Here is a 20,512-nt window from a genome sequence, read left to right on the forward strand (position 1 = left end):
CAACTGTCCTTTTGAAAGGTATCGGCTTAGCGTAGACAAATAAAACCTACATAAAAAAAATGTTCTTTCAGTTGATTAAAAACAGAATTCATATTTTAATTCCCTGTATAGAATTTTTCACATTTTTGTTGATTATCTCATATTACATAGAAACAGTCAACAGAAGTCAAATGGAACAAAAAAACTGAATGGAGACAGATCACAACTTACCATCAACGTTGTCTGGACGGAAGGTGATTTTGATGCTGAAGGCTTTGTATGAATTCTTGATGGTAGGCAGCGTCAAATAGGAGAGAGGGGTCTGGGTGAAATAAGGAATCACCCTCTCTGGTGGGGTAATAAAGGGGTAAATACCATTAGACATGAGAAACATGAACCCTTGGGACATTATGGAACAAAAAGGTCTCCATGAGACCCTGCCAGAGGTCTTACCATGAACTTTGAGCATGAAGAAGGCCTCCACTTTTCCCTGTTTGTTGGAGGCCGTGCAGACATATGTCCCTGTGTCCTCGTGGGTCACGGCAGGAATGGTCAGAGCATTTCCCTCTTGTGAGGCTTTTGGTGCAAGCTCACCTTCCAGCTACATGAAGAAGGCATGAACTTAAATGAGAAGCAGCAAAGCTACAGCTATAACCACTATATTACCTGCTGCCCCAGCAAAAATACCATGGAAACATCCTTGATGTGAAACCTATGTGACCTGAGCTCCTGTAAAAGAGCATTGAATAATTACCTTGGTCCATTTGATCTGTGGGGCTGGATATCCAGAAGCCAAGCATGGGAAGATGGCTGTGGATCCCACTGTCACCTCCTTCACCTCGGGATGGGCTGCAATCTGCGGCAGGGCTTTAGAAATACCAACACACCATGCACTGATAAGGGGATTCGGGTATTGAACCTGTCTTAGTTCCATCCATTACAGCTGCACTGGTGCTTATTATGGGTTGCTTCCCTCCCCTTATGGAGCATAGGTGTGTGATCTATACTCACTCTGGACATTGAGGACCACCTGGGACTGCACAGAGCCCACGTTGTTAGTGGCAGTGCAGCGATACTGCCCTGCATCAGCCTCTGTCACCTGCTCAATCTTCAGCAGGCCTCCATTCACCACTACGTGGGAGGGTAAAGGGCCGCCCACTTTACTCCAATGCAAGGTTGGCTGGGGGTCCCCAATGGCCTGGCACTCAAACTCCACAGAGTTGCCCACCAGGACAGTCTGCACCGAGGTGCGAACGTTGATTGTTACTTTGGGGAGAGCTGTCGGGAGGCAGTGCAAGAGCAGTTTCAGAGACCAATGAATGTTACAGAACAGAGAGCATTAATCACTTCATCAGCTGATGACTCCCAAATGGGGCCGATGTCCAGGTCAAAGATCAGTACCTTGGATAGTGAGCTTGGCACTGTCTTGGGCCTGCCCATATACACTGATGGCTCTGCAGATATATATGCCAGCGTTGCTCTGCTCCAGGTTCTCAATCCTGAAGAGACAGCCCCACAGATCAGTGATGAGATGTTATCATATTAATAAAACACAGGTTGGCCACCGGCCTATACCAGATGCAAGGTTCCACCCCACCTTACCTCAGCACACCATCTTTGATGTGATGGTTGACAGGAAGGACACCCCCTTCTTTCAGCCACTCAATTGTGGTCTGGATGCCACCGTTCGCCGAGCAGGTAAACTCCACAGCAGCACCCGGTGCCTTCACTTCCACCTGTGGGGACACCCGCACCGAAAGCGGTGCTACAGGGAAAGACTTGTTATACAGAGTCACACATAACAGCTCAGAGTCAGAGTGCAGGTCCTTGGTAAATAACTGCAGTTGAACACCATCACGGGTAGCTACTGGGTGCAGATTAAATGTACATTGGGATTAGAAGCAGATAAGAAAGATTTGTACAGTGATACTTGGTCTAAATTGAGTTAGACTCACATCTGATGGTGACCCTGGTCAGTGCTTCACTGGATCCCACTTTGTTGCTGGCCACACATTTGTAGGTTCCTGCATCATCCACTGTGGCCAGATTGATCTGCAGGTCGCCATCGCGCACATCCGCTCTTGCCGGCAGGCTGCCGTTAAGCTTGGTCCATTGGAAATTCAGAGGTGGCGTTCCATGTGACAGGCACTGCAGCCGGATGACTTCACCAACGCGCACTGACAGGTCATCCGGCAGTGTGGTCGTGTAAGGAGGCGCTAGGATAATAGGAATAGAGTCTTTTTCAAAAACAAAAGCAACTCAGCTCTTAGAAGCATGGAAGTTGGGTTGAGAGACTCGCAGGATGCTACACGTGATGAGGTAGTGTATGTGTACAGTCAGCCAAACGAGATACTCAAGGTTTCAGACAAAGTCTTCGCCTTGACTTTCAAAACACATTTTAAAGTAGCAAGTGCATCCCTCCCTTGCTATACGGTTTCCTGATGTATGGCATTTCACATATCTGGTCTGAGATTATTAATATTTAAAGGCTCTGGGACCCCTGACACCCCGATCTGGATAAGTGATGAACAGAAAGTGATGGGTGGATTATAACGTGCAAACCGTGTCTGTGTCTTATGTTCAGTGCTCTAGGTCAAACTGTTAATGAGAGCAGTATGAAAAACAAACTAGATTGAAATGAACTGAATAAAAGTTTGGAGCACATCTGGAAAAGTGCCTGCTCAGACTTACTCTCCACATCCAGCATGATGGTGACCTCAGATGTTCCCAGGCTGTTGGTGGCGTTGCAGATGTACTGGCCAGAGTCTTGGCGCCCGACGTTGTGCAACACAAGAGTGTTGTTGGACACCATGTGCCTCCAGGGGAGAGGGGCACGCAGCTTAGACCATGTTATAGTCGGGGTGGGGAAACCTGAAAAATTAAAAATAAAACACAGAATGAGAAATTATCAGCGTAGAACCAGAAAAACGGCTAATGTGATTTCTAGGATTCATATCTTTGGTGCTGACGGTCAGTTACCATGGGCATTGCAGCGTAGTGTGATGGTCTGGCCCTCTGTCACAATCATCAGCGGCTCTGGAACGGAGGCTATGGGCACGGTTGGAATTTGCGGGCTGCCCTCTACGACCACCTCCACCCTGGCCTCCGAGGTGCCCTCAGCATTCCGTGCCGTGCAGATGTAAGTGCCAGCATCTTCCAGGCGGGCCACCAGCACCTGTAGGTGCAGGACGAGGAGGCACTGTCACTATTCACTATAAGTGCTGCTTCAATAATGTTTAATCTGCAGGTGAAGCCATATTCAGCCAGTAAAACAGGTAACCCTTTTAGAAGACACTGGAACAGAAGATTCACTGGTAATTAAGTTTTGCCTACAGAGTATAGCTAAAATATAGCTAAAATATTTTACGCAGTTATAGCTAAAATCAACATGAATAACTTATTGCTTGTTTTATCTATAGGTATGAATGTGATGCTGATTTAAGATTTATGCTACAGGTTCTCTAGGGACACTGCTATCTAACACAACATCCAGCCATTAGATTTGCTTCTCATTAAAACTGAGAAGATCAGGAATGGTCCAGGATATCCATACTGCATACAGAATATTCTAAAACTAGCACTAACACAAGTGTGAGGCAATTTGTATCACCTGTATGAATATTTCTGTGACCCTTTCTGCGAGCTACTGTAAATCAGTGGTGCGTGGAAGGGTTAGTGACCTGCATCACGGCATTGGACTCCATCGGCACAGGACTGGTGAGCAAACTCTTGCGATTGCTGTCCATCCGGTGCCAGCTGACAGATGGCCGTGGGTCCCCACTAGCCTGGCACTCCAGGTTGATGGAATCGCCCACCCTGACCCGGACTGGACCCTGGGGGGTCACTGCCACTTTGAGGGAATCTGCACATTGGGAAAAATACCTTAGGTTCTTCATATCATGCTGTGCTTGGAAAGGTTTCCAGATGAAGACGCCCCTCGACTTACGCAAATAGACCGTTCTTCAACCCCTTACGTAAGTCAAAAGTAATGTGTTGGGTTCCCCCTCCTCCCCCACCATTCAACATTATCACGTGCCATCATCACGTGTTCCTTTATGCGTACAGCATCCTTCACTATCGTACTTAAAGTTGATACGGCTAAACTTGGTTCCCGTGCTATAGACAATAATGTTTTTCCACCTTTGTACTTCCTTATTATTTTCAATTTCATCTCCAAGTCGATTGTTGGACGCTTGTGAGATGGTTCTTGTTTTCCTTCAAGTGGACATTGACCACCAGGCATTGTGAATAATGAAATGGGTAAAAAATATGCGAAAAAAGCACTACACTAATGAGAGGAGATCCATTCACGGCTCAAAACACGCAGGAACTGGGAAGATGCAGCTTCCTGCCTTGTCTGGCTATGCCCACTTGCGCTTAATGTATTTCAGATGTTCTGCATAAGCGCTATCTGTAAATAACGTGTTTGCCAGGAATTTTTTACGTAAATCCGGATTTCCGTAAGTCAAATTGACATAAATAGAGGGGCGTCTGTATATGAATATCCCAGTATCTGACTCAACTGAGCGCAGTGATACTGGCCAGACTGCAGTTTCACCTTTGACAATGAGAGATGCGATGCTCTGAGTGACTCCAAATGGATTGGTGGCCACGCAGCGGTAGGTACCCTGGTTGTGTGGCTGAGCATTGGTGATCGTGATGACCGAGCCATCAGGGCTAACCTTCACATTATCTGCACCATAGAAAAGAAAGAGCAGAACATTTTTATCATTGTGCTTTTGGCAGCATTAGATAGCAACAGTATTGAAAACCAATGGTTAATTATTTTAAGCTTGTTTATAAATTGTTTAATAATTTCTTGCAGCAGACAGATCATATTAGTGAGGGATTCACCACTAAGTGTAGTTATTATTCAGGTTTATTAATCTCATGGCATATTCACCCCAAGTACATGTGGGTTTCCTGCAAGCGCTGCAGTTTCCACCCACAGCCCAGCTGCATGTCTTTCACTGGAAGTGGTGACTTTTAAATTGTCCATTGAGTGTGAATGTGTGGTACATAATTTTGTTATGTGGATGGATGAATACTTGCAAATGGCTTAGCAGCTAAACTTTCTTGGGCAAAGGTATCTTTTGAAAATTAATAATAATAATAATAATAATAATAATAATAACAACACACAGAAATTCACATTTGATGGAACACCAAATGAACTCCAAATGGCTAGTAATGCTATTAACCCATCATACAACCACAGCATCAATACTGTCAGTACTGTGAAACTGAAATGTTTGAAAATGATGTACTAACTTGATGTACTAACTTGTTGGAAGTGGATTTCTAGAAAATTCTGACTGCTTTTGTCAACATCTGTAATTCAACAGCAAATTACAGATAGGGCAGCCTCACCTGGTAATGGCTGGTTTGTGGTCAGCTTCCACTCGAGGCGGATGGGCTGCATTCCTCTGTACACACGGCACCTGAAGCTGGCCGCCTCACCATGACGCACGGCTATGCTATGGGGATCGATGGAGATGATGAGCGTCTGTGGACCTGCTCCGGGGAACAGAGACACAGGGACTGCCGTTATAGAGTGATGATTTAGCTGGTAGCGTAATAGTTAGCACTGCTGCCTTTAGACCCAAGGGTTGCATGTTCAAATCCTTGCTCCATTTCTAGTACTCTTCAGCAAGGTACTTACCTTAAATTGCTCCAGTAAAATTACACACCTGTATAAATGGGTAAATAATTGTAGGTAGCTTAACACTGCAAAATGCTTTGGAGAAAAGCATCAGTTAAATGAATAAATGTAATGATTCTCTCCCCTCAGTCCAAACATACTGAGTGCCATGTTCACGTGACTGGAAGTGCATTCATTAAGACACGAACTTGCACGACAGTGCTCTTCCAAGGTGCTGGGGCCAATACAGACTTCCTTCTACAAGTAGGAGGACAAACCCATGATTATTATTATTCACCAATGTTTAGCTAAAACCTTTGTCCAAAGTGACTAACAATATAAAGTTAGTACTATACACGATATATAAACATATGTGACTGATGACAACCTGGACTTATGATGACTGTCCTGTTAACTTTATATTATTGTCAACTCTTAACATCTGGAAGTAACGCCCACCAGTGACTGCTCCATCTGCATAGAGTAACATTGAATGGCTATGTTGCTGCAAGGAAACATATTTCTTATTGTTTGTGTCTCACTCATATTGTCTGTGTCTCACTCATATTGTCACTAACTCTTACTGTTTGGGTGTCAAGCAGCAAGTGCATTTTTTTTTTTTTTTTTTTTACAAAACTTTTCCTTTTCTGATTCCATTCACATTACTTTTTTAATTAAATGGCTAGCAAGGGAAAACGTGAGTGTTCTGGCGGTGCTGAAAAGAAAAAGTGGAAGACAATATGCTTTGAAATTAATGTGAAAATAATAATACTGCATTGAAATATAACTGTACTGTATATTATTATTATTGTACATTAGGACTATCTTAACATAATCAACATGTGTGAAACTGGTGAAGAACATAACAAAGTCCATTGTAGTGTAGCATTCATGCATGTTAATTATTTAAATATCCTCATGGTTCAAATATGGGGACTTTTCAACTTATAGCAAAGGGGTTTGTAAGAACAGAACCCTTTTGTAAGTCAAGGACCCCCTGCACTAAGCTATTTGGAATGACATCCATTTAAACAGCTGGGTCATTTTTACTGGAGTAGTCCAGGCTAAGTACCTTGATCAACGAAACAACAGATATTAAATGTAAATTCCTGTAAATCATGGAATGAGGAAACATGCCAAGCAAAGAGAATTGGGATGTTACGAGCTGAGAGGCAACAGATATGTACGTACGGGATGAGCTGGAGGTCACTGATACGGACACTGAGGCTTGGCGGATGCTTGGGCCACCTTCAACCCTGCAGATGTATTCCCCAGAGTCATCCTGAGAGGCCTGGATGATCCGGAGCTGGGATCCCCGAATCTGGAATGACATACATGTAACTGCACACTGCTCACATTCACAGTGCTGCTAAAGAAGACCATCAAAATACACGTGGCTTAATGTACGACAGGTTTACAATTTCCGAGCAGTTCTTTACCAGCGTTACAATAATCAGTAATGGTAATACTGGTAAAACGCTGTGAAGCAGCAGTAACCGTCACTGAGCAAATGATTCGGGGACTTCATGGGAACAGAGAAACGATTCAGTGTGCTGCTGGAGAAGGAAGTGGTTTGTTTTTCAGGGCGCTTGAGGAAATCCTCGAGACGCAATCTGGTGCGAGGGCCTAGTGCTCAAAACAGGAGCCAACAGTGCAGTTCTTGTTTAGGTGTGCACGCGGAAATGTGAATTAACCCAACCTGGAAATTTGTTCCATATGATGCTTAGCCGCAGCAGTTGTCACAACACGTCAGCAGACCATATGCGCGCATGCACACCTGAGTGTGTGTGTGTGTTGGTGTGTTTGTGTACATGCATGCGTTTGAGGGATCTCACCTGATGGTTGGAGGACATGTGCCCGCCAACCCTGTGCCAGGTGACCGCGGGTGGAGGGCTGCCGGAGACGAGGCAGCTGAGGTCCAGCGACTGCCCTTCCTGCACGGAGGCGATGGAGGGCTGGATGGTGATCGCCGCGGCGATGGGGTCAGCTGCACAGGAGGGAGAACAACTTCTGATTACAGGTGATCATAAGGGCACATTTACAACATCATTACTCCTTCTCCTCATGGTGGCACACTGACTACGTCATCTTTGCTTACAACATGCTCATCTTTCCGCCTGTTCAACAGCTAACAGAAAAGCAGATTTTCCAGGCACATTCAGCTCAGTCACAGTTGTGACAGATCTTTGCGGCATTCAGGCACATGTGCCCCCGGTTCAAACAGCAAGGCTTGCTCCACTTTGCAGAATTTAACAAAATGATTAATATTAAACTCAGTGTTCAAGGGGAAGCTTTGCTAAAAATTATGTATGTTTGTATGCACATTTTTTGGTATCTGAATAATCAGATTTTCAGTTGTACCCCAAACTGGTGATTCGCTCATGAACCTGAATCCCATATCTCTCTACCCCATATCTTTCAGCATAAAAGTGCAGCTGAGGGGTTCTCATCCCGTGAGTCATTGTGTATGCTGTGTGAGAGCTTTGCCAGAGCAGCATCCCTAGACAATATCAATGTTCCATAGAGAGGATATGTGGAGAAAAAATGATTATGGAGAAGTTGTCACATAGGCTTGGGCTAGAATAAGCTTTGGAACACAGCAGCCCTGCATGAATGGTTGATGAATAAATTAGGTTTTACAGCAAATTTTCTTTAATTCTGGCTTTTTCTGCAGTTTTTACAGAACCTACCTTGGGAGACCAGGACCCACCGTCTACAAAACTGTGTGCCTTTATTTTACTTTGCAGCAATGTGCAGCAATATGTTTAAGTTGTGTGCATATCTTGTGTCCATTAATACATAAGACATATTGTAATTAATACACGAGTGCTCATTCCCTGAAAAGCTCCCCAGATACCCGCGCCCAACATGAAAATAGTGCACATGGGCCATTCACTGCCAAGCCATACCACTAATTCCTCACATGTGCTTCAGTGCAGAATCATGCCCGATCACAGGAATCCCGCCACTGCAGAACCCCGCCTCAAAGCAGTGAAACATTCCCACATACAGTATGCAGTGCCAAGACTCAACCCAGCCCATTCCTCAGAGTAGTGCCAAGACTGAACCCAGCCCAGTACCCAGTGCAGTGCCAAACGTCAACCATAGCCATTCCTGCCTCGACTCCGACTCCAAACCTGCTTCTCCGGCCGCCTGTCTGCTCATCAGCGCCTGCCCTTGGACAGCCTCACCTCTGGCCACCTGCACCTCAATTCGAGCCTCTGAAGAGCCGATGGAGTTGGTGCCCACACATAGGTAGGTGCCAGCATCTGAGACCTTGATGTTGGGGATGATTAGGGTGCCGATGTCCGTGCGCTCCATGCGTGCCTGTGTGAATGGAGGAATGCAATGAGTGACGCGGCCACGGAGGGACCCTTGGGAACTGCAGAGATGCCACTGACCTCTCTCACTTCACCTTTCCTATTCTTGGTTTAGATAACCAAGTCTAAGCTACGGTCACAAAACTTGAATTTGCTTTCCAACAAGAAGTGAGCAAGGATTTTGGTGTTTGTAGACCAAGGGTATTTTACTCCGAAATGTGCAAAACGACAGGTAAATGCCACTTGAATTATTTTGATGGACACGATGCACTTCAGACAATTCTAATGCTAAACCACATGACTGATGGAGAAGCCAAAGGAAAAAACTTTAAGAAATGTCTAGAAAGTTTAGAATTATGTTTCTGAAACATAATTTTGACATTTTAATTACATAAAATGTCTCACAATCTTTTCCTTATTTTTTTCAGCTTTAACATTTTTTCTAACTTTGTAGGCCATAAAAATGTTGTAGGCCTTAGGCACTGTGCCTACAATTCCCAATGGGAAAGCTAGCACTGGAGGTAAGTCCTTAAAACTTTTCTTGGCTCAAGATCATTGGTATATTAACCTATGTAACCTCTATCTAAGCTCCAAGGCAATACGCTCCTTTGACAGTGTATGACTGTTACACCCAGATTTAGTGTGACAAGCTATATATTTAACTGCATTAGCGTTTAAGGTAATTGCCAAAACACCTACATACCACAGAAAGTACACTTACCTGGCTTGAATGAAAAAACATTTAAGTGCAGTAAAATTGAAGAACTTTATACACTAGCATTACAGAGATAATGGCCATAAGAATTGTCAAATCACAGTGTGAGTATTTGAATTAATACCTGTTGATAACCTTATTAACTAATATGCATTGAATTTAATAGACTACATTATAAATAGTGTCCAGGTATTACTTTTGCTCTGTTACTTTGGTAACTTTACTACTGTATTTCAGAAGCTCGGTGGTGTAACTATCTTTTAGACATCATCAGTTCACCTTCTGAGAAAATAATATTCAGCTGTACCTCAACACTGTATCATTCTAATATGAAGTACTCTTACTTTTATTTATATGATGGTGAATGCAGAAGTACATATATATAATTATTAATTAGTGCATAATTGATATTACGTCAACAAATATTACTCTTATTAATACCATTTGACAAACATAATGATCATTAATAGTCATTATTATTGCTGAAAAATTGTTGTTAGGAAAATGACAAGCACATTATATACAGCCAAAAACTGTGACTACTGAAAAGATGCACCAGTACTTAAGATTCTGGATTGACCCTTTGAGACGATGTTCATACTGATCAACATAATTGCAAAGTGCCATAAATTAATATCACTTAATTAAACATGCTCATTTCAAAAGTGCGGTGTGTTCATTTCTTCATGCCACCTCAGAGTGGGAGGTAGGTGGAAGTCTTTTTGACATAGACAGTTTTTGGCACAGTGTTAGACTTAGACTCTGAGCAAAGAACAAAACAAGCTGTACATATATTGCAGTACAACTTTGTACCACAAAAGAGTTGTCTCAGTAATACTACAAACACATAATTAGAAAAAGTGTAGGTTGAAGTTAAAAAAAAAAAAAAAAATTTGAACTTATATCCATAATTCTGTTCCATAAAAATCTTTTAAATTCATGTCCATTTTTCTTTTACTTAACTGACCATGTAATGCAAAAGGTAAAATGACAGCATAGTGAGGGACAGCCTTCACAGCACAGTCGGCATAGAAAAACACCCTCATACAGGACACGAATAATCATACACTACTTTTATCATCCTTTCTGCATATTTCATTGAGAATGCCTAAAACCATACCGACTGGTTGTACTTGTGCACTGTAGCTATGAAGAAATTAAAATAAACTGTGGATTTTAATCCATTTCAAAAAGCAGCCCAAAGACAGGAGACAATGGAAGCTGGCACAGCCTGTGGCTGGGGTTTTAACACACCACCCAGCGCTCCTGTTTGTACATAACTTCCTACTAAGACAACAAGGCAGAGTGCAAAGTGGTCCAGTGCGGAGCCAAGTTAGCACCTAGATAGGGAATTCAAAAAGGGGGATTACAGTATCCGCAGCATCCGCACTATCCGGGGGCCAGCGGGATGGCCTGGGCAAAGCCACTTAGTCACACGCCTCTGGTGGAGCGTGAAGGGAGTGGACAGATCTTTCATGCTGAATGAGTGGCTGAACCCATTCACGGGTTTTCAAAGCGTGTCTCATTCTCCGCAGCACACAGAATTTCTGCGTGGCCGCATGGCACCGGCGAGGCCAGTCTGGGAAAAGCTGACAGCCAAACGCCATGGGACTCCCCGAACAGCACCGGCCCCACAAATTCACCTTCCTAGGATTTAGGGCACAAAACACGACCTAAGGAACGTAAACAAAGACCTGAAATTGTAACCCAGTGTCCACGCGCATCTCGGAGAGAAACACGGATGTGCCGCTAATGACGTGCACGCTTTGTGGCAAACACAACACTGATGTGACGGAAAATGCAGGACAAAGGTTTGACATGAATGAAATATATCAGCGTAATTATGAAAGCATCACTAAAAATATATGGAGATATTGGGGTAGGACAGATAATGGTGCTTCACAAATAAGTGTGAACGAGAAAACACTGAATGTGAAAGCCACCGAGTAAAGGGTACATGTCACCGACTTCTAACAAGGACTGCAAAACTAAAAACCATCCATAAACTGTTCGGATGAAAAAAAAAGTCAAACTCCATGTATGCATGCATGAGTTAACCCACAAAATGCAGTTCTTTCAAAAACTACTCTTTGCATGTAATAAGTGGTGTTACACAGACTGAGCAATGACTTTGACTCGTGCACTTAGTGATGATGAAGAAGATGGTGAGATGAAATGAAATGTGCAAACAGACAGGCACGCAGACAGACCTGCAGCTCCTCTATGCGTCTCTGTAAAACATCGAGACTGTTGCTTTTAAACTGATGGAAACCGTGAGAAGGGATAGCCTGACCCACAGACAAGGTGGTGTAGTGGGACAAGAGGAGAAAGGAAGAAAGAAAATGAAGAAATGGTAAAAATTCAGTCAAACAGCTTATAGCGATAATAAGAGATAAAGAAATTACAAGCGATTATGGGCTGTAAAAACAACATATTTACAGCATAGTGTAAAATGGTGAATGCTACAGTACAGAAAATGTCTGAAAACAGCAATCATGCACTATATAAATGAACCAAGTGCAGATCTAAAAATAATAAATAAAGCACAGTACATCTTCTGATCCATTTTCAGTGCAATGACTCAATTAAATGGATATTACAGGTGCACCCACAGAGCCAGGCTCACCTGTGGGGGGAGTGTACCATCCCTCTTCTTCCAGGTGAGAGCAGGGCTGGGCGTTCCACCAGCCCGGCAGTAAAGTCTCAGTGTCTCCCCTTCATGTATCTCCACTCGCTGCGGACTCACCTGAACGTGAGGTAGGCTTGCGCCTATTGTATCGACACACAGACGCATGTAAAAAAAACCACACAAATACACAGAGGGGGAGAAACCACAATCCTCCTTCACTGAATAAAAACCAGCAACAAAAAGACACTGATGTATCACGTGATCAGCTCTCCTGAGACGTACTATGAACATAGAGAATGGCCCGGGCCGTGTGCTCGCCATGAATGTTCAGGGCCTTGCAGATGTACTCGGCCTCATCTTCCCGCTCGACGGCTGGGATGATGAGGACTCCACCACGAATAATGGCATTGGGAGTGATCCTGTTCCCGGGCCCCCCTTTGTAACATGGAAGAGCAGAAAGAGAGACTCTCAGCAATAAACAGCATTAACACAAAATATCATTATCTAATATTAAATACCAAGGAGATGCTTCACTGAACAAGTGAGTAAATGTATAATAAATATATGAATGAGCAGATAACAGAATCATCTTATTTTGCAACAGTGCTTTGTAAAATACTGATGTTTTTCAAGAAAAAAGAAAACACAGAGAAATCTAATAAGCCCACAAAATACAATTCATATTTAAGACACAGAAAGAGGCAACTGGATAGTCAACACGCTGCTATTCTGTCCTGCGGCGCAGCGCATATCTTACCGATCCATTCAATTGCGGGAGTGGGATTGCCAGTGGCACTGCAGCGGAACTCTGCCCGCTGGCCTTGCTGGATGGTCAGCACAGGAGGCTGCACCGTGGCCACAGGCTGTGAACCTTCAGCAGCTATGGTGAGGTAGAGGTCAGGTCAGGAAAACTTAGAGGGACAGGAACCCTTGAGCATTCTCAGGGGTATTGTTCATGCCAAGCGGATTGATACAAAACTTGTAAATACCATGCGTGGCAAAGAGCTCTTTCCACACTAATCGTTTGCAAATATGAGTCTGAAGAACAACAGAGGAGGAACTGCAAAGGGTACAAGTAAATTTCATCTGTGTTAATGTAATTTTCCTGAAACTGGTGATCTGTCCGCACATGGTATTCATGTCACCCACAAAATATTATCTATGTCCTGCATCACTTCAGAAGTCATTCTCAAACCTTCAATATTTTTTTTTAAGGAAAGAAAAAAAAACCTTATCTTCATTTTTATGTTACAATAAACAAAAAAAAATCAAAACATTCATTGTATCATATTAATGTGAATAATGAGCACATAATTGATAAAAGTTTTCAAACATCCCATGTTCCTCATTTGATGTTCAAGTTTATAACCAAACATAACGTCACCAATTGTGCATCAGAATCTATCCATTACATAAAGGCATTTAGACTAACACTCACCTGATGAAATCTATCGCTTGACATTCCACATGAGAACATATTGTATTTCCTATTTGTAAATCAAGGGATAAATAGACCTGAAATTCTCAGGAAGTCCTAGTATGGTAAGAAGTGAAATGAGCGTAAGTATGATTTATGAGCCATTTTACACTGAAAGACTGTGCTCAATCCAAATCACTTATTACTTAAAAATCTTCAAGGATGAAAAATTATTCTGTTCTGTATTTTACATCTACCTGTTTTTAGAAAACATATTTGTGGAGAAATGTATTCCAACATTTTGGCATTGTCCACAACCTTTGTGTTTAATAATGGATTTAACAGAACTCGAGACAACCGAGTTGTTGTGGGATCACTTGCTCTCTAACGCCTGTTTGTAAGACATGAGTTTAAGAACTGGGTGCCTGTGGTCCATCTAGGCTGGACCATGTTCTCACAAGGGGAACAAGCAGTGGACAGTCTCCCTAGTAGTTGGCAGCGTGATTCCTCTAGACAGATGATGCCAATGAGAAGTGGCGGGCTGCGTTTGGCAACAGCTCAAAGTTGCGATGCTACCAGCATCAGGCTGCCAGGGCAATGAGCCCCAGCCTCAATCTCATGTGATCCCAGGGTTATAGAGCCAAATAAAAAGGCCTTTTTCATAACAGGGGAGGGTCATCAAGCACTCTAAGCTCCCCACTAAGCTCTGGCCTGCTATCCAGCAACCAGAAAGAGACTGCTCAAAATGTCTTTTTTCAGTGCTACAATAGAGAACATAAGCTACTGCAGACACTGTCGCTTCATTTTCAGTGCTAATTTGCATTGCATTTGTCTTTTCATTTCCATTCCAAAATAATTTTGGGACTGGAGTACCTGAAGTTAGATTTATTTTGGCTTACAAGTGGGCAAGATGAGCACTGGTCTTGTGGCAGTTGCACTGCTCCAAGGAAATGATGAAATTAGTGTAGTTATGCGAAGTTCCAAATTTTATATAAATGATATGATGAACATGAAGACAGCTATAATTTTAAATTCTACTCGGCAAGCCCTATGTTGGCACATGAGTTGATTAGGAAATGTTTTGATCATTTCAATCTAACAGCAAACATTTCACTTAGTCATGATCATAAACTTAAGAACAGCTTGCTTGGTGAAGTTAGTTCTATCTCATGACAGTGATGACTGTAACCCAAGTATCCCAGGCTGACGTGCAACAGCTGGTGGCCATATGAGGGCAGACCACAAGATCACCACAAAGAGTTGGGTACACCAAGAGGCACAATGTTTGAAGCACAATGGGTAGTCTGTGGACCCACGTCTCAAGCACTACTTTGATGATGGCATGTGGGAGCTTCTCTCTTTAGATAACCCTTTAGAACGTAACAAAAACTGAAAGTTTTGCGTTTTAATTTTTCAGTGATAATGATGTTGTTGGCTATTTGCTACCTGATTGTTAAGAATTGCTCAAAAATCGTATGTGAGAGATACTACTTTGTGCAACAGGGTGGTTTGTATCAATGAGTTTTCCATGGATTTGAGCCAACTGCACAGAGAGAAGCGTCCCACATGAATGAGCATGCAGCTTTTCCCGCACTGATGGATCTACAATATGAGCCAAATGAGCCAGGAGGGGCTTACCAATGCTCACGTACAGTCTGGACCTATTCAAAGTCAGACTATCTGCTGCTGTAGTCTCCAGCTCAACAGGGTGAGTGCAATGACAATGCATTTGAAAGGTTATCCAGTGAACAGTGTCATGACACAATAATAATCTTCCATAGTATAATTTATAAGATTTAGAAAATATTTATCTTTTCGTATACTGGCTTTTAAAAAGTATCTTTGCATCTCACCCCAAAATCTGTGAACTCTTTTTTTGGTCTTGCTCTACTGAACATCACATTGGTGGTCTGACCGGACTTGATGTACGTGAACATTAAAGCCACTGAGTCCGTGTTATGGTCTCTAACCTGATGAAGTGGCCAGAGGTGAATAAGAAGGTGATGAGGTGCATGCGTGTCAGAGGAGAGATCCTTCAGGGACCCAAGAGAGAACAAGGCAGGGAGAAAACGCCATGCAGACTTACGCGCTCTATGTCCTTCAAACATTTCATAGGCCGAGTAAAACATCTGAGTCTGTGAGGCTTCTGTGAACGAGGACAGGCAAAGACTGGCAGGTGAGGAGCTGCAGGAGGAATGGGCACTGGCATCTTTGGAGGCTTCTGCCAAGGATCTCTGCTACGATTGGTCCTGTATGCTATAACTATTGACACTTGGCTGCTTCCACTCTGTCTCGGGCCTTGTTGGGATTGCTCCACCTGGAATACCATGGCTTTAGAGCACTTTATTCCACCATAAATCTCAGATTCATTACAGCCTGTGCTGTGTGGTCTGTCCAACCCTAACAGATAACTTCTGTAACTGTGAATGATTTATTCCATGACTTATTCTGCTAATCATCTGCCCTAAGACATTTCACAGCAAAGGGCGGAATTTCATCAATGCAACACAGAACAAAAACTTTTAAGGATTTGAATGCAAGAGACAATGCTTGGTCCATTCTTAAAAGTGAAAGAATATCTAAAGAGACGACTTGATCAGGAGATAACTGCGACAATGTCACAATGTTATTAAAAAAGACAGACCAAGAGAGAGGAAACAGCCACTAGAGAAACTATTGCTCAAGTGTTACGAATTATTTGCAAAGGTGTCAGTTAGCACTGCCTAACAACACAACAGGTAAATAGAAAATGAAAACCCTACAATTACAGAGCCAATCAGGCTTTAAAATGTGAGTACTACTTTCAAAAATGGCCAAAAAAGCATTGTCTTTGCATTCACACCCCACAGGAAGGCTATTAGTTTCCTACTGCTACTTTCATTGATTCAGACATATCAGGATCAAAAAAGACATGTAACAAATGCTGCAAATCAGGTTCTTTTTCTTGAAGGAGGAGGCAGGAGGGGTTGATCTAAGATGCCAGGCATTTTACTGGAATTGGGGAATGATATTCTTGCATCCACACAGTTTCCATAGAAATGTGCTGTGAGAGGACTGGCCACCCATTTTTTACTACCTTACATCCTGAAGCCGACAGAATTCTTGACGATGGTACAGAATCAGCATCACAGAACAAACAGGGCACATGTGTTAATTATTTAAAAATACACATCCTAGTGATCGCTTTGACATTTCAGGGAAATGTGGAATAACTTTAATCCTCTCATCTGCAGTTCTTTTTCCATGGTTCTCACATTTAATTCAGGAAAATAAGAACATATACAGTATACCTTGTTACCAAAAAGCCTGTAACACGCATGATTTGCAATGTACATTTAGTACATGTGAGAGGCAAAAATGACAGTAAGACACAAAGAAAAGAAGTAACATAATGAAAGGGCAATCAGAAGGGCATGCAGGTTAGTGGGTATCCACACAGTATATAAAAACTTCACTGTGAAATCACTGTGCTATCACTGTGCTGATACTGTACTCTCTTAAATTACACTTTCTTTCCACTCTAAAATTGTATCTGTTTCACCATTTGGTCAAGCATATGAACAAAACTAACACAAAGTATCGGAGTGTGCAGAAATATCATGAACAAAAGCCTTATTTAGATGTCTCTGCAGCTTCACACTGACACACAATGCATGCCCTGAGTGTTGACTTAAGATGCAATCCTGGACTAACATGTTGACTCACAATACATTTATTGCATTTGTCACCTCTCAGCCAGCAAACATTCTTAAACCTTCAAGTCCTCTGTACCATTCTAGTCTGATGATGTTGATCTGACATGGAACAAAGCCACAGAAATTCATAGAGATAATGTCTACTATTCTTTTTCCATACTTAATCCATCCAAAAAGGCAAACCAAAAGTCAAAGCTAATACAAATGTTAAAACTACACACTTCAGATAAATAACATACATAAAATATATATACGTACACATATTATATACTGTGTATATATGTATATATTTATAGGGAGAGAGAACATACAATACATAAAATATCTACTTTGAAAAAAGAATTGCAAAAATAAGCATTGTTTTAATACTTGCTGTGACAGAAGAAGAACTTGACAAGAAAATTGTCAAAAAAGTGACAAGTGACTATATCATTTGAGCAACTTATTTTGTATATAAACAGAATTTGGAGACAGTTTTATATTAATCTGTCAGTACAGACAAAACACCAAAGGTCAAATACAATGGTGCTCCAATGCAACCCAGTAGCAAATGCTAAGATTGTATAAGAGGGTAGGACACGCTGACAGTAACACGAATTGGGAATCCCACCACGACAGAGAACCCAAGTCAACATCAAGTGTGTTCACATGATGCTTCTGAATCACAAACTCTGTCCCCTTGTTGAGTTTGTTTCATCCAGTCTCCTTTGCAAATACATCAAACTAAACAAATAAACAACGTTAAACAACCTTTTTTAGGTGTACTGAACAAACACACCAGCAAGCGTGACACATTATCACTGATGAACACCTACAGTTTGGTTTTATAACTACTTTTTTAACTACTGGTGCACCATGTATGCTTTCAGAGGAAAGAATGTAAGGTAATATAAAAGGAGGACATCATTTATATTAATTTACTGTGCCCCCCCAAATCTTGTCTAAATGCACATACAAAAGTTGATATAGATTCAAGAAAATGCAGAAAAAGAAGTGAAAGGCTTAAATTCAGTGTATCATTTTCATACACAGCTTTTAGCAGCAAACAATACTAAAAGTTTCAATGTGCAGCAAATTCTAAGAGCGACAATCACTGGATTAATATTAAAAATGCCAAATTCTTGAAAACTATATTTTTAATAGTTAATTACAACAGTTAAACCTCTATAAGACTAAAATACTGTTGATAGAACTCTGTTTAAAATTCTTTTCAGTGCTTTATATCTATCTGCAAAAAAGGAATGCATGCCAAGCAGCTTTTTTGAAAGTATGTAAAATTACAATGTTCACTAATACAGTGTTTAGTAAATATTCATCACCGGACACATTCATATGAGATTCCTGTTGGTTAAGAAGTCTAATGCTGAGTATTTTAAGAGCACCATTGCAGATATTAACATTCATTAGATTAAAAAAAGTCTTTTTCTGAAAAACCAAGCTATACATTTTCTCCCATGTGATGAAGCAATAGGCACCGAAAGGAGAACAAGGGGGAACTCCATCCTCATCCTCACCTGTGCTCCATAAACAGAATCCGGCACACCATCATCTCACACCTCATTAGCCTCTGTGCCCCAAGGTTTGAGGGGAGCGGGAATATCCCATCACAATTACAAAACTTAGGGTAGAGAATTACTTTTATGATAAAGGGCTCAATGCCAACACCCTGCTTAGCAGTGAAATTACAAGGGAAGAAACTAGGAAAATAGGCCTATTGGAGGCCTACAGAAACCCACCACCAATCAATTAATTTAGGCAAGAAATCCCAACAATTGACACCAGAAAGATCTCAATTTTAATCAAAGAAAGGAGAAAAGCTATGAATCATTGCAGACTGAAGCATGTACACTAGCTATACTGTATGAGTCTCTGGAAATATAATTTATTTATTTCAGATAGCAGCTCTTAAAGCTGATACTAAATTAAATAAATACTAGCGTGTTAGTTTTTCGAAGATGAAACAAGGAATTAAGAAACACTGGAAGGTGGGTGAAATCCTTCATTGGGCTCCTGGGCACTCTGACTCTGTTATCGGTGCATGGAAACTGACACATTAAAACTCAATTTCACGTAATATAAATCAAACAGTGGCGGTCAAACTTACATCAAACTGGAAAAACAATGGTGTGACGTACACCTCACATGCAGGTACTGGGCTACAGTAACCCTAAACGTTGCAGTCCAAAAGTGTCAGGATGTTTTTTTTACCCTCAGGTTTCTGACTAAAGATAATTTGTAAGAGGCCTTAGAATTTGGTCTCTTTCATTCAAATATAGCACATCAGCATTTTGATAAATGCTAAGTAGCAAACTATGAACCACAAAATAAATGCAGCTTCTATTACATTTTCTCAATATGAAGGAGCACATAACCCAAAATTGTCTGTGTGTTAGGAAGCAAATTAAACAAAATGTAATAAATAACAAACCTGAAACCTATCTTGAAAGTACAGGTGTATCCCTCGAGGAACGTCATTAATATCATTATAAAATTGCAGTATTATGTAATTTGGTGTTCATGCTGAAGACATAAATGAGAAACATGTACTGGGAATTTGTAACAATAATGTGTACAAATGAAAAAAAACAATGTGCTCCTCAATATTGTTCATAAGGCTTAAAATTATATCTCAGATTGACCCCCTTTTAATTGTAGAAGGTTTGCTCTTTTCTCACCACTTCACTCAACAAGAAACTCCCCAATAAGTGTCTGTAGTCCTGTTCCTGGCATCTACTGACAATTAATGCTGTACTTCCTGTGGCAGGGTGTCAGTGATGCTGATCAAACTAACCATTCAGTCAAACTGGTTTCAAGCAAACGTGAGAATAAATTTCTTCTTGTTTGTCAGTACAGAGTATCAGTAGCCCTGCATTTTTCAGCACTCACAAAAGTAAGTGTTTTACACAAACAGAGTCAGATAGCCAAGCAGTTAGAGATGGTGGAGGGTGAAGAATTGGAAACTGAAGATTAAACAGACTGACGTGCACAGAGAAGGTTTCTGAGGAAGGGAGTTACAGGGGATCAAATGGAGCTGCTCTGCTAACGGCCGAAGCAGAGGAGTTATAGCTGAGTAGGCAAACGGCAGTGTGAGAAACAGAGTACAAGGCCAGGCAAAG

The 20,512-nt window shown here is 41.7% G+C and overlaps 1 protein-coding gene across 9 annotated transcripts in view; it reads right to left on the bottom strand.

The window, feature by feature from the left end:
• hspg2 (heparan sulfate proteoglycan 2) overlaps window positions 1-20,512 on the bottom strand; it is a 128,363-nt gene that overhangs the window by 17,112 nt on the left and 90,739 nt on the right. For 6 of the 9 annotated variants that reach the window (XM_029246389.1, XM_029246390.1, XM_029246392.1 and 3 more), the window contains exons 46-65: window positions 15,788-15,847; window positions 13,042-13,164; window positions 12,567-12,719; window positions 12,282-12,424; window positions 11,866-11,943; window positions 8,758-8,947; window positions 7,456-7,607; window positions 6,812-6,941; window positions 5,350-5,493; window positions 4,538-4,672; window positions 3,660-3,841; window positions 2,959-3,154; window positions 2,671-2,850; window positions 1,935-2,195; window positions 1,582-1,744; window positions 1,381-1,478; window positions 991-1,257; window positions 734-846; window positions 433-580; window positions 211-327 (exon numbers count right to left, since the gene is read on the bottom strand). In XM_029246389.1, the coding sequence (XP_029102222.1) occupies window positions 211-327; window positions 433-580; window positions 734-846; window positions 991-1,257; window positions 1,381-1,478; window positions 1,582-1,744; window positions 1,935-2,195; window positions 2,671-2,850; window positions 2,959-3,154; window positions 3,660-3,841; window positions 4,538-4,672; window positions 5,350-5,493; window positions 6,812-6,941; window positions 7,456-7,607; window positions 8,758-8,947; window positions 11,866-11,943; window positions 12,282-12,424; window positions 12,567-12,719; window positions 13,042-13,164; window positions 15,788-15,847 (3,033 nt within the window). The remainder of the gene's footprint in view (window positions 1-210; window positions 328-432; window positions 581-733; window positions 847-990; window positions 1,258-1,380; window positions 1,479-1,581; window positions 1,745-1,934; window positions 2,196-2,670; window positions 2,851-2,958; window positions 3,155-3,659; window positions 3,842-4,537; window positions 4,673-5,349; window positions 5,494-6,811; window positions 6,942-7,455; window positions 7,608-8,757; window positions 8,948-11,865; window positions 11,944-12,281; window positions 12,425-12,566; window positions 12,720-13,041; window positions 13,165-15,787; window positions 15,848-20,512) is intronic. The other 3 variants (XM_018760444.2, XM_029246393.1, XM_029246394.1) reach the window with 3 other exon arrangements.

Source organism: Scleropages formosus, chromosome 19 (genome assembly GCF_900964775.1).
Source record: "Scleropages formosus chromosome 19, fSclFor1.1, whole genome shotgun sequence".
Taxonomy (NCBI): domain Eukaryota; kingdom Metazoa; phylum Chordata; class Actinopteri; order Osteoglossiformes; family Osteoglossidae; genus Scleropages; species Scleropages formosus.